Below are 14,712 nucleotides of genomic sequence, written 5' to 3'. Positions count from 1 at the left end.
TTTAATCATAAATAATTAAAATAATTATCATTAAAATTTTTAATTTAAAAATATTAATATTTTGTAAAATATGTTTAAAAATAATCATATAGTACCCTATAATAAAAGTAAGTATCCAAATACCACTTATTTTAAATATAACCAAACATCACTTATAACATTTAGCACTTTTTCAGTTCAACACTTATTATCAGCATTTGTTAAATTCAACATTTTTTCTGAAAAACAGTTTTACATAAGTGGTTCCAAATGAATCCTTAGCTTAAGATAGCTTTTTGGCCACCTATAAATGACATTGTTCATAGGTAGGGTCAATTTTGTAAATATAATAAAATTTAGTGAAAATATTTAAATTTTAATTATTTTGTAAATATAATAAAATTAAGAGAAAATATTTATATTTTAATTATAAATAATTAAAATAATTATTAACAAAATTTTTAAATAAAAAATATTAATTTTTTAATTTGAAATGTGTTTAAAAATAATCATATAGTATCCTATAATAAAAGTATCCAAATACCACTTATTTTAAACACAAGCAAACACCATTTATTTTAGCACTTTTCTAGTTCAGCACTTATTAAATTCAGCACTTTTTTTGAAGAGCATTTCTGCACAAGTGGTTCTAAACGATCCCTTAAATGTATTGACAGCAGGTGAACTTTCAAAAAACACCTGTTTATCTGCTGCAAAGGCGGATGCAAATGCAGATAGAGATCTTCTTTCATTAGTTAAGCTGACAAGGAGTGGATTGGTTCTCTTTACATTTCCGAGAAATAATGTTCATGACACTGTCGATATTGTATTGAATATTATTCAGTCTCTGGAATCTGGAAGTTTGAAGTCACCTCTGTAAGTTTCTTATTTGCTTAGTTTAGCTATTTTCTTTTATGAATTACTAAAATGAATGTTTTTACTTCTCCAAGCATTTTATCTCTTAGTAGCATTGTTCTACTGGAAACTTTTCCCAATTATGGAGGTTCTATGACCTGTATAAGCAATTGTAAGTAGTTATGATTATGAAGCCAAATAGTTATATATTTTCCTTTTCTATTTATTATGCATTTCTTACGATAAACAAGATGTGCTTGTGTGAGTAGTGCATAGAGGAGTAGATTTCCTGAAACACTGGAATAAATACAATTACAAAGGATGATGGAGGCATCTTTCCCAGGGAATATTCCAACTACCTCTGTGTGTATATGCATGGGATTGCATGTATTCAGGGAAGATTATCCTAATCCCAAATGCCATGGGAATACAGCAGAATACACACGCTCATTGATTAGGATGGATTCCTATTTCACCAGGCATGACTTTCTCTTCATGCAATTTGTATAGATTATATATTTAATTTTTCTTTTGGATAAGAAAAGAAGGTGTATTAAGAAAGAAAGAAAGAGAGAACAACTATGAGGGCAGGAAGTCTTCAATTAAAAAAAAAAAAAAAAAAAATTTAAAAAAGAAAGAAAAATAAAGAAATCTAACAAGAGTAAAGCAAGAAAACCCCTTTTAAGTCCTTTTTGTGGTAGACTTGTAGTTCACCGAGCACTCCAAATTTGCTAGTTCCCCCCTGGCCCTTCTTTACTTTGCTTTTACCGCCATCAATTCGTCTCCTTGAAAATCAGTCAGCCACAAGCCCATCTTATCCATCAATTGCTGAGCTTCTAGAATTTCTAGATCCTTCCCAGTAATTTCCTCCACAGGGTGGGCACGGTTCTATCCTTACATGGTTGTCCTTTATCCATTCCATCATTTTTAAAAAGGGAAATCCCTTCCATTGGAGATGATGACACATAGGATAAGTCCTCATGTGAATCAGACGAGTCAGAAACATATCAATACTGTTCCCGAATCTCATCCAAAAGCAACCTCCATCACAACTGAACTCACTTAGGACTTCACTATCATTATCTGAGACATCCCCCATTTTTTCTCCTTACTTTTGCTAACCCTCTCACTTGTATCACTCTTCTGAAAATTTGGCTCTTCTACAATACATAAATTTCCTTCTGTATCTCACTTTAAAATTATTTTCATTATCTCACCAGAATTATCTTGCTTCTCTTTGAATCTATTCCTCACTTCAACACCCATCCGTACTGCCTTCAGACGAGCATTAACCTTTTGGCCCCTAAACTTATCAGAGTTGGTGTCCTTTACTAATAGGTTTTTCCACCAGAGCATCATTTCTTCCCTGAATCTCACCCACACAAGCTTTTTGGTCCTTTGTAAATCCCCCCAGCCTCCACCGAAGGCTGACTAGTTCTCTTCCCTTTGCAGATTTCATCTCCCTCTAAAGGTGCAGAAGCATCAACTAATTTTCTTTGTTTTTAGAATCGAATCTGGGTTTTACTGTTTCTTTTCCTTCAAGACTTGCTGGAATGGTATCTCTTCCTGAAGAGGAAGTAGCCGAATGCTCTAGCTGAGAAACAGAACTAAACTTGGCCCCAGCGGTCAGAGATGGAAATTTGGCCTTCTTCGGAGTGGGAAAATTGACTTGAGTCCATGGACTGCCCATTAAAATTAATAAGTGAACTTTGGGCTTGATTGCTAATAGGAACATCTTGTAAAACCTGATATGGACTGGGTGTGGTTTGGAGAAGATAATTAAGATTGAAACCCTTAAATTAAATTTGGGCTGAATACCTTGCATTCGTGGGTTAAAAATATGAGCCTCAAATGGAGCCTCAAAAGGATAATTTTTACATCCTTAAGTTGCCAGCCATTCATAGGTTTTTCCTCGTTTTGGGATAGCAAAAAAAAAAGCCGAAGATCGGTAATCAATGCCAGGTGAAGCTGGAACCGTAAGGGCTATTGGGTGGGTGTCGATCTATGCCCCTCGCTTTTATTTCATCGAAAGGATCAAGTGGCTTTCGATCACGAAATGTCTGTCTCCCTCTCTCCGGTTGCTCAGATGCTACTATTGATTGCCTAGGGGATTTATCTTATGTGCTGCCTTCTCCTTTAGAAGGCTTAGAGGGAATTAATATGTTTGATGATAAGGTCAATAAAGTTGAACAAAATGCTAAGTATGGTATTCTACCTACTCCAGGCCAATAAATCTCTAGGAAAGACATTGAAACTTCGTGTTTGTTGGATAAATTGGGCCTTAAGTTGTCTGATCAAGGGAGAAATGAAGTCGGGGCAAAATCAAAGGTGAAGAAGGGACAAAGGGAAGTAGCTAATTTGAAGTGTTCACTGAACTATGATGGGAAGGGATTGAAGAGGGAATTTCTGGGCTGACATTAGCAGATTTTTTTTGCTTTATTTTTTCCATTTCTTTTTCTGCATTTTATTTATCTTTTTCTCTTTTTTTGAGGATTTAGTATCGCCAATATGATTGTACATTCTCTTTCTTAATAGATTTTATTTTGCTATATATATATATATATATATAAAAAAACGAAGGCCACATAGCTCTAACTTATATTGGGTACAAAGGGCCTCGTTACTTCCCAACTGGGCTCATACTCGGGCCCATTTCAGGCCTGAACTGAAAGAACGTAGGTTACCAAACTATTGTCCCAAATCTAACAGAATATTAAGAGACCTAGTCCCATAACACCTCGCCTTCATCCCCTGGATTGCCCCTTGTGAAACCCTAGCCACCTCTGCTGTAGGTCAATTTTACTCCTCTGCAGCTTGTCGTTGCAATTGCCTCACATCATTTCCAATTGTCTTCCGCTGCATATTCTCACTACACTTTGCACAAAGATGATTATTCTCTGGCGACACAACTTCCTTCCAAGACCAAGTTGCTTGCTACACTGTCACAGTAGTTTCATTCCCAGTATGATATGACTTAATCACCTGGATCCACCACCAATAGACAAAACTCTCTCCCTGAAACTCTGCCAACTTTCATTACGAGCACCACCTGGAATGAAAATAGGTAATTTTTTTCCAATTCCACCTCAGCCCTAAGACCAAGTACCTTGCCTTTCTCTTCAACCTAACCATCATCCAATAATCCACCTTCCCATATCTTATTTTACGTTAAAAGTCCCCAACTGCCCAAACATTGAAGACTAACCATTTGCCATCCAATGTTCTGCCGCAAGAAACCCCGACCCAAAGATTTGATAGAGGGCTTCTTTCAAGCAACAAAACAAAACCATCTCTACTCTCTAGATGCAGAGATAAGGATTTCCTTTCTATCTAGAGTCTGTTAAGATCCATCTTCTCCTCATTAAGGGCCTGGAATTTAGCATTTTATTTAACTTAGTATAAAATCCTCTGCGCTTTCAGTTTTTTTTTCCTCATAATTTAGTGATAAAATTTCAGACATGAGCTCTCTCATGTGGTCACCAACCTCGCTGACTTATCTATTTCTTTTCCCTCTTTAATTTCCTTGCATCCCTTGGCTATTTTTCTGTTGTATTGCTGCTGGAACTCTGTGTTCGGCTACAAGAAAGCAATCTACATGGCTCAATACTGCATCAAACTGGTCTCGATACCATGCTGTGGATAATAAAGTGGCGGGTTTGTGATATCTGTTTCTTGGACATTTCGTCTATGCTTGTTGGCTGCATTCATAATATGTTTGAGCGTGACCCTTGTCATGGTATTATGGTGGCCATAGCCTCATAGCATTATTAGTAGAGGCTTTGTCTTTGATTTCAAGTAGAAGCTCATTGATGATATTTCTGAACTATGCGAAATTAGGATCTGTTCTTTAAAGCTTAATTATACTTTCCAACTTTGTTCTTATTCTTTATGCTGACATCATTTGTCATATAAACCTTGTCCTAAATGCATGTTCAACCCGCATTGGGGGCTATATTAAGTCCTTAATTGAAATCAATCTTTTTGTGGTAACTGTCCAAGCTAGAAACTTTTAAACTTACAATGCGAGTGAGTCGAGCTGAGCCTTGACATGTTCAGGCTTGTAGCTTGGCTCGTGCCTGGGCTTGAATTGGAGCAAGCTCAACAAGGTTTTAAATTGTGGTCATGGGTAACGACGTGTAGTGTTTGCGGGAGTCATGAGATGTTGGAGAAGTGGACATTACATAACAGTAAGCGGTTGCAACAGCCGTGAAATTTTTTCATGCATGCACAACTGTGCCAAAAAATTGAAAAATAAGCCCGGAATTCTTTGAGACATGGTTTTTAATGAATTTTAACTCCTTATATTTAACCTACACACACTTTTTAATAGGCACCATGATTTTATATTAATTAATATTTTTACTGCACTATTTGTGGAAATAGTCATCTTTTATAGTTTCTCCATTTTAATGAGTAAAAAATATAGATATGTAATTGAAATTGAGAACAATTAATTAGAGAAATAAAATAACTTAATGTACATACACATAATTTTCATCAATTATAAGTATTAGTGTCAATACATGACTGCATTTACAAGACAAGTTACCACCAAAAAGAAATGACATGGAGGCGCTTTTCATAGTCTCCATCTCTATTTTAATATTGATATTGGGAATTATCTCCTCACCGCTGTGGAAACACTAAGCTAAATAAACCCAAGTTCATGTTATTTCGCTATTGCTCTTGAAAATCTACTTCTGGTGATAATCCAACCAAGATACGAGGTGCATAATCTCCTCCCTGACCATGTCCTAAACCTGAATTGTATCCATATCCATAAGTTGGGGCTAGCTCTGGGCAGTGATTGGAACAAGTCTATGTAGACCCACTAGGATGAGGTCTATGATGATACGCATGATATGGATCATAATTTTGAGGTGGTGGATACACTAGATGATAATTGCTATCATGATATCCTTATGATTGCGATGAATCATCTAAATCGAAGTCCCTAAAATATGAAAACATCATATGAATCTTCAGCAGAGTCACAATCTCAGTGCCAGTGGCATCTTCTAGGCTATGCTTTATGACTCCCATTAGGGTCACCACTAGTAGCACTCCTCCTCCCAGGTTGTGAAGATTGATACTCTGGAGTAGTACGTATATGATAATTTTCAGGTATGTCCTATAATCCATAATGTTTAGAAGGATATGTGTCTTCTACAAATGGTGTCCCATAGCCTCTGATTTTTCCTTGCCTATAATCATTTGTTGCATCTCCACCACCACCGCTATCATCCCTAGCCCTAACACCACCACCACCACCACCACTAGCATTACCATCATCACTTGGTGGGCTCAAACCTAGATATCTTTGTATACATGTGGTACTTGAACTCGAATCATGCACATTATTTGGTGGTTGATCACCTCCTTCTGCGCACCACCATCTTCATCTAACTTGTTTGAGTTATCTTGATCGTTGAGTAATGGTGTCTCTCTCTCCTCTAGCCATGGACTCGGGTCATCTTCTTTGAAAATATAGTCGAAGTTGATGGAGTTAAAGTTATCTTCAATTTTCTGTTGGTTTCTCCTCATTGTGCGTCTCAACTTTTGCCTTATGTTGTAATGCACGAAATAAAGTTTTGGTAGTGTTATATACTTCAATTTATTCCTTGTTTTCGTGTGGATGAGATGGGGGGATGTTTCAAAGGATGATAGTGTAGGTAGTAGTTTGATTGTGACAACGGTTTACTTTTGGATCAAATTCGGGAGCAGCAAGGATTTTTTTCCAACTCTTCTTCTGATTGTCTCAGGGATTTATCTTATGCGCTGCCTCCTCTAGAAGGTTTAGAAGGAATTAATATTTTTGAGGATGATGTTTCTAAAAAAGAATTGAAGGTAAAAGATGGAATTGTGCCTAATCCAGTTCAGGAATCTTCTGAGAAAGACATTCAAATCCAGAATTTGTTGGATTGCTTGGGCATGATATTGTCTAATCATGGAGGAATGAAGTTGGGCTTGATGGTGGTAAAAGGCGAAGAAGGATCAGGGGGAATTAGAGAATTTGAGGTGTTTGGTGAGCTATGATGGGAAGGGATTAAAAGAGGGGCTTTCTTGAATAAGTTCAAATTTTTATTTTTATTTTATTAATTTTATTTTTTCATTTTGTTCTTTGCTTTTTTTCTTCCCTTTCTTTTTGAGAATTTAGTATCCTCGCTCTAATTGTAAATTCTCTTTCTTAATGTATCTTCTGAAATTATTATAAAAGAAAGAAAAAAAAAGGTGTTATTGAAGTGTATGCATCTATGTTTAGATTTTGTAAAACATCTATGGAGATGCCAATATCCCAGGACATTTTTAGAGGCCATTGTGGAGTTTGAGCATTTTAGAAAACGTTCTTGGTGTTGCTATTTGCTGTTTCTAGAGCAGTAGATCTTTGGGAGCAGAGTCATGATTTTATAAATTTCAGGTGCAGGGTTGTAATTTATATTTTCCGGGGACAGAGTTATAATTTTTGTTATTTTAAGTATTTTTCATAGATTATTTTGTAGGATAACTTTTTTCAGAGTCCTTAGTGAGCTTGGAGCAAACTATGGGCTTTGGTTATTTTTGTAGGTTATTTTGTGGAATATTTTTTTAAAAAACCTTACCCTGTGTCTAGGAGCTCAGCTTTCAGACCTTGAGTTTGGATTTGTATGGATTTGGACAAAATATAATGCAAAATTATACCAAGTTTTCTCCAAATCCACACAAATCCATATCCTACGCTTGAAGTCCATGCTCCCAAACATAACCTCAGTGAGTTTGGCTGTTAGACAATGTGCTTTGTAGTTAAATCATGGGTGAATTTATAAGCTCCTTGCTCTTAGATCAAGTTGAGTCCTTATAGGATTAGTAAATATTGAGTTTATAAGTGGTTGTATTCTTTCGATTTTAGAGAGAATGAGTAAGAATTTCTAGCATTGATGCTTTGTTTTCTCATGACCATATGGATTTCATGTTGTTTATGAGTGGATTTCTCACAAACTAGGGTGGGTCTCTAGGTTCTATTCTTCTTATTCTTCCTTTTTATTTCAACTTTGATTCAGACCTAATTCCTGAACTTTTCCAATAACAACTTTTTGTTTAAGCCCATAATCTCCCAAACTATTGACCACAACCTTGGAACTTCAAAACCCTACAAACTAAATCTAGTTATTGTTCTCAGTACTGTTTATAGCTCTAATTTTCGGCTTCAAACATCTTGTGCTCTAAGTTTCTATCCCAAGTTTAATAGACCGAAAAACCTAATCAAAACCCTAACTTCTTTTTTTGAACCAAAATTTTCTCTAGGGTGCTAAGCCTATTTCAGCCTTTCAAAATGTACTTTGAGGAGGATGTTAGTAGCCCAAGTTGAAGGTTTAGAGTGGGATCCTTTGTCTTGTGATAAGATAGCTTTGTTGAGGAAACCTTTTGAGGAAGAGAAGTGAGGGTTACCGTCCTTGGGATGGAGAGGGATAAAGCTCCTGTGGCAGACAAGTTCAATTTGACCTCCTTTCAAGATAGTTAGGAGGTGGTTAAGGCAACTTTGCTTAAGGTTTTGGACATACTTTATTGGAATGAAATTTTGAGCAAAAGAAATAATTCTGCACTCATAACTTTGGTGCCGAAGAAAAGTAGGTCTATCAAGATCTTTGACTAGAGACCTATTCGTCTAGTTTCTAGTGTGCATAAAATTATCAAAAAAGTACTAGCTAATAGGTTGAATGCGGTGCTTGATAAGACTATTACTAAGGCTTAGAGTGCGTTCATTAGGGGAGATAGATTGTGGGTGCCATTTTGATTGCCAATGAGGTCATGAGAAAGCCTATGACAGAGTGATATGAAGCTTTGTGGATAAGAATTTTTGTGAGAAGGGTTTTGGAGAGAGATGGCGTTGATGGATGAGGGGTTGCATGTCTAATGTGAACTATTTGATTTTAGTGAATGGTGAGCCTATATCTTGGTTTAAGGCTATGAGGGGGATTAGAAAAGGTGATTCTTTCCCCGTTTTTGTTTGTTTTAGTGACTGATATTTTGAATAGGTTGGTTGATAGGGTTGTAGATAGAGGTTTAGTGGAAGGGCTGGAAGTGGGGAGGGAGGGAATAATTGTTCGGCACCTTGAATTTGCTGATGATACTTCTTTTTATTGGTCTGTAGGCCTTTTCCTTTTTAAATATCTTGGGTCTTCTCCATATTTTTGAGAGGGTTTTTGGGCTTAAGATTAATATGGGGAAGAGTGGTGTTGCAGCTCTTAATGTGTCTAATGCGTGCATCACAGAATTGTATTTAGAGATGGGTTGTGATTTGATGGATTGGCTGTTGTTCTATATAGGGGTTCCTTTTAGGAGGGGATAGCCTAGATCTATTAGCTTTTGGGTTCTGGTTGTAGAGATGGTTTCTAAGCATTTTGATGGTTGGAAGGGTGCTTTTTCCTCTCTTGGGGGTAGAATTACACTCGTTCACGCTGGTCTTTCAAGTATCTCATTGGATTTTCTTTCTATTTTTAAGATCCCTATGGGGGTTGCTAGCAAGATTGAGAAGGATAGTGAGAGATTTCCTGTGGTCAAGGGTAGTGGGCTTTAGGGATTATTTGGTGAGTTTGGGAGGTTTTGTGTAGGTTTAAACAGGAGAAAGCATAGCTGTCGTGGCCAAATGGCTTTGGCAGTTCCTGCTATAGGATTATTCCCTATGTTATAGAGTTGTTAAAATTAAGTTTGGACCAGACGAGAATGGGTGGGATACCAATTTGGGATCTAAATATTTTTTGGAAAGTGTGTGGAAAGCTATCTCTTAGATTTATCCCTTCTTTATTCCCCATACTAAATTCTTGTTGGGTAGGGGTTGTGATATTCATTTTTGAATAGACCTCTGGTTGAGGAATGTTGTTTTATCCACCTCTTTTCCTTGTCTGTTTCGTCTGAGCTTAGGGCGGAATTGTACCATTTCTTGTTTTGTTGTTGATCCGGATGGTCCTTTGCCTTCTTGGGATTTTCAGTTTTGGATGTCCTTGAAATATAGGGAGATGGAAGAGTTATCCTCTTTGTCAGTCTTGTTGAATAACTGTCGGGTTTCGTTGGAAGTGGGTAGTTGGTCCTGGTCTTTGTATCCTCTGGGGGTATATTCTTGCAAATCATTTGGTAAATTTTTTATTAGTTCTGATTCTTCTTTTCTTCTCTGCAAATATATTTGGAAGGCCAAAGTTCTGCCTAAATCTAGGCTTTTATCTGGTTGGTTGTGCTTAATAGAATCAATACCAATAACTACAGATTAGAAGACCTTTGAAGGCTCTCTCTCCAAATGTTTGTGTGCTTTGGTTTAATTTTTATTTTATTTTTGGAGAATAATGGGTCTGTACAGAGATAGTGGAGGATTTTTTGACAGTTTCTTTTGTCGGTTTTAGTAGGAAAAAGGAAAGGGCAGTGCTCTGGTAATGTGCTTGCTTTGCAGTTTATTTTTGAGGGCTGTGGCTGGAACCCAACGCATGTATTTTCTCTGGGAAGAAGTTGTTGTCTTTGCAAGTTTGGGATAAGATTCATTACATGGCTTCTCTTTGGTGTATGGGTCATGGGAACTTTAAGGTGTGAACTTTTCGGATATTTAGCACGATTGGTGATATTTGTTGGATTGGTAGTGTTTGCTGGTTTTTGTCATTTTGTAATCTTTGCTTTTTGGTTTTCCTATTGTTCTTAATCTGGATTATCCCAGATTTTGTTGAGGAGATGTCCTATTCTCCTGGCTGTATATTCTTAATTTTTTGACGAACTTCTTCTTTAGCTATCAAAAAAAAAAAAAAAAAAAAAAACCTCTAAAACCCTCATCAGAATCTGATTTCCAAATCTATTTTTTTTCCTTTGGTTGTCGTGCATCAGCTTAATAATAGCTAAATAAGATTGTTTGTGGAATATTTTTAGAAATATCATAATAAATGCAAAACGTATATGTTAACTAGTTACATTCCCATAATTCATTTCGTATGCAAGTAAAAAACCAAATGTATTTTATTAGTATGACAAATTAGTCTTGGGTGTCTGCCAACACTAGATATAGAAATTTCAAAGGGGTCTGTTGGTTCTTCTTTGCTCCCTTGATGTCTGATTAAATACATTTCACCCCTTGTAATATTTTGGTTGTGTTGATATTGCCTTTTGCATTCTTTTTAATCTCTTATGCTTCGCCCAATTGAACACAGCCTTGTCTGAATTGCTTGGGGTTCCATTACCCATCTTTTTATGCTTGTCTAATGTATGGTTTGTAATATTACAATGTACCTCAGTGGTACCTTTTTTTGTAGTACACCAAAATATTCATGGTTGGAGTCTGTGGGTTCACAAGAGGGATTTGATAGAATATGTTATTCATTATTATTATTATTATTATTATTATTATTATTATTATTATTATTATGTGTGAGCTTTCTTTTGGGTTGGGGGGGTGCAGAGTGGTGTTATTGTAATTATGTTTTTGGTGTCAATGGTTTCCGTTAACCAAATGCTTCTTTAGTGCAGTTGGTGCCATCGCATTTTACCTATTCAAGCTACTTGTAATTTGAATGAGAAGGAACTGCAGGCAGTTGCATCCCATCTTGTTGTTCAATTTGTGAATAAAAGACGGGACAAACTTGTGCATCCTATTAAGGTATTAGTTTATTTATTGGCACTGCAGCATATTAAGAAATTACAATTCTTGTGTATATAGTAAATTATCACATTTTTTTAGAGAGATGGGACTCAACATAGGACTAGAAGAAACTGTTGTCCATGCTATTTGATGCATTGTGCAGGTGTCTGGGTTTGTTCCCACTATCCATTGTGTCAGCCAAGCGATCTTGTCTATGCACTCTTTCCTTTCTTTTGTTCAACACAATTGAAGGCATAAAGAGTGTGCCAAGTGAAAAAGGTTATATATATAAACCTGAAATGGCTAATTCTTTACCAAAGCAATAAAACAACTAATAATTTGGGCATAAAAGCCAGTGCTTATGGTAGATTTTATTTCTTGGCTGTTGTTAGTATTGGTAGGCAAGTAATATTTAATGAATTAATTGTACAATAAGTGTTTTAAAAGGTGAAGGCGTAAGGCGAGGCGTTATACCCTCCGTGAGGCGAGGCGTAAGCATTTTGGGATTGCATTTTTTTAAATAATTAATAAATAAAATCAATTTATATATAGTAAAAAAATGAGAAAAAAATTAAAATAATGGAGAAAAAAAAAACATAATTTTTAAATTTCATGTAGGCCAAAACATTACAAATGGTTCCCATTAATTTTTGAATTTAAAAATTAAAAAGCTTCGGTGCCTTTTAAAACATGGGTTTTTTACTGTAAAAGAGGAGCCCAAATTTTTTACGTTAAGTCCAAAATCTTGAAATCTAGGGCAAAATAGCTCCCAGCTCTGTTTGACAGCTTTGATGTTCCCTTTGAGCACTCTCATTTCCCTCTGGCTCTCCTCTACTCTAGTCGAGAGAGGAGAAGATGCTTCGTCGAGAGAGGAGGAAGAAGCTTCGTCGAGAGAGGAATCGTTGCTGGAGAAATCGTCGGAGGAATCGTTGAGAGAGGAGAAGACTGGAGGCTTTGAAGAGAGAGCAGAGGCTATCGTTGAGGAGAAGACTCGCTGGAGGCTTCATCGAGGGAGCAGAACAGAGGAAGCTTCGTGGGAGAGAGGGAGGATAGGGCTTTCGATGCATTCTGGGTTCTGCCCTGTTTAATTTATGTTACAAACCAAGAATCCCGAAAGGCGTATGCCTTGGCATTTGAGGCGAGGTGTAAAAAGGCGAGACTTTACACCTGAGGCGTAGGCCTTTTAGGAATTATGTATTTCTACTAACGTCTTAGGGCATTTTAGGCCCAAAACGCATCAAGGTGCGCCTTTTAAAACACTACTACAATTAGAGGTCATGGTATGGCCCAGTCATGATGTGCTCATCCAAACCAAATGATGTAGTAGTAGCCACTATTTTCTTTACAATTTATTTTCCTTTGAAAATGCAATGAGTTGTTCTCTTGGAATATGTCTTATCTCTTGACTAAAATTTTATGTCATGTTTCAGTTTGCTGTTGGGTATAATAGACGAGGGATTGAGGAGACGGAGATAAAGAGTTTGAAAAATATATTTGTTGATCCCAATTTATTCTCTTTGTTGGATCGCAACAAGTGCTTCAGCATCGTAGCTGCTGCAGTTAAAGAATCTATACCTGATTCAGTTGTAGACCTAAAATCTCCAGAGGTACAAAGCCCTCTTATTCATACTTCTAAGCATTTTCCTTCTCATCTTATGGCACATGCTGAGTATAGGCATAATTTTACAGCTTTCTATTCTTGTTGAGTTGCTGCCGCTTGCCGGGGTGCCCAATGGGTCATTAGTGGTTGCTGTTTCTGTTCTCCCACACAACCTTGTTTGTACTAAGCCGCGGTTGTGTGTTAAAGCTCTGGTTTCAAAGGCCAAGGCAAACGACAGAACGAATTAGAAAGGAATATGTACCTTGAGATTGCTATTTCCTCTTCTTCTTGGACACAAAATGGTAACTCATGATTTTGCTGCTTGGTAAGAGCTTGGGTTAGCAGTTTCAGTTGCCATGGATATCTTAGAGACCTTGTTGGTTTCCAGCTGCAAAGGGTGTGGGGCCAAGTGGTATAGCTGAGAATGTGAAGTGTTTTAATGAAATCTATTTATCTGTTCACAGGCTGCCTTGATTCTTCTGTTTACTGAACATAACTGCTTAGATTTGTGGTTGGCTTTTGTTGTGCCTTCTCACTTGGTTGGAATATCAGTCCATGGATGGCATGGTTCATCAATGGCTCAATGCCTACAATTGCACCGTGTATTCTTGGTGATCACATCCGCAAGAAATAGTTGTGTTTTATGTTTTGACAACAAATCGCAGGCAATACAACATTGTTAGGAAGATGTGCTAGTACCACTTGTGGAAAGTGCTCCACAAAAAAGGCTAGTTCATATTGATGATGCAATTGCTTATGTTTGTGGAAGTAGGTTTGATATACAGTTATGTTACCTCAGCATATTTGTTTGCCGATCCGCACCATTCATGATATCTTACATGCTCTGATTTAACAGGGAAGGCAGAGGGTTCTGGGAGGGAACCTATTTGTTGAATGACATGGAGGCTTTTGATTCAGTTTTATATTTTAATCTATTCAAGCACACTTAGGTAGCGTTTGGGAGCATACATTTTAGGGTTTGAATTTTGATTTGTGTGAATTTAGAATAAACTCACCTTATGTTTAGGAGATGTCTTGAATTTAAATTTGGATTTTGTGTGGATTTGGACAAACTGACCAAGTGTAATACAAATTTCAATAAATTCATTTAAATTTAAATCTAAGGTTTGAAATTTATATTCTCAAGTACAGCATGTCTTATCTCAGCATATTTGTTTGTTGATCTGCACCATTCATGATACCTTACATGCTTTGATTAAACAGAGGACGGCACTGGGTTCTGGGAGTGAACATATTTGTTGGATAACATCGAGGCTTTCAATTTTCTATTTTAATCTATTCAAGCACGCATTGGTATCATTTGGGAGTATATGTTTTAGGACTTGGATTTTGATTTGTGTGAATTTAAACTTATCCTATTTTTGGATAAGCTTCGGATTTCGAGTTGTATTGGATTTGGATAAGTTGCAATATAGAAATTTATTTAAATTCATTCAAATCCAAATTCAAAATCTGATATGCATGCTCTCAAACGCAGCATTCATGTAATCTTATACTATGTTTTGTTTAAATTTATATAAATTCAAATGCAAAGTTAAAATTCATATTTTCAAAGGTCTAAATTTTGAATTTGAATACTTTGTATCTTTATGGCTTTATGTGCATATTTTGTTGACTTTGGTACTCTACACGGCGCGTGGACAGCTCAATCTTGGGTGCTCTTTGGCAA

General features: G+C 36.5%; 1 protein-coding gene across 2 annotated transcripts in view; it reads left to right on the top strand.

Annotated features, from left to right (window-relative positions):
- Positions 1-14,168, top strand: part of LOC131153511 (uncharacterized) — a 32,120-nt gene extending 17,952 nt beyond the window's left edge. The window contains exons 4-7 of one of the 2 annotated variants that reach the window (XM_058105855.1): positions 660-855; positions 11,311-11,440; positions 12,853-13,029; positions 13,112-14,168. In XM_058105855.1, coding sequence (XP_057961838.1) covers positions 660-855; positions 11,311-11,440; positions 12,853-13,029; positions 13,112-13,270 — 662 coding nt within the window. In that variant the 3' untranslated portion in view covers positions 13,271-14,168. Of the gene's footprint in view, positions 1-656; positions 856-11,310; positions 11,441-12,852; positions 13,030-13,111 lie in introns of both variants that reach the window. The other variant, XM_058105854.1, reaches the window with a different exon arrangement.
- The last annotated feature ends 544 nt before the right edge of the window (positions 14,169-14,712 follow it).

The sequence above is a fragment of the Malania oleifera genome, chromosome 4, assembly GCF_029873635.1.
Source record: "Malania oleifera isolate guangnan ecotype guangnan chromosome 4, ASM2987363v1, whole genome shotgun sequence".
NCBI classification, from domain to species: domain Eukaryota; kingdom Viridiplantae; phylum Streptophyta; class Magnoliopsida; order Santalales; family Ximeniaceae; genus Malania; species Malania oleifera.
Note: the sequence above shows the minus strand (reverse complement) of the source record. Positions and strands in the feature narration are given on the sequence as shown.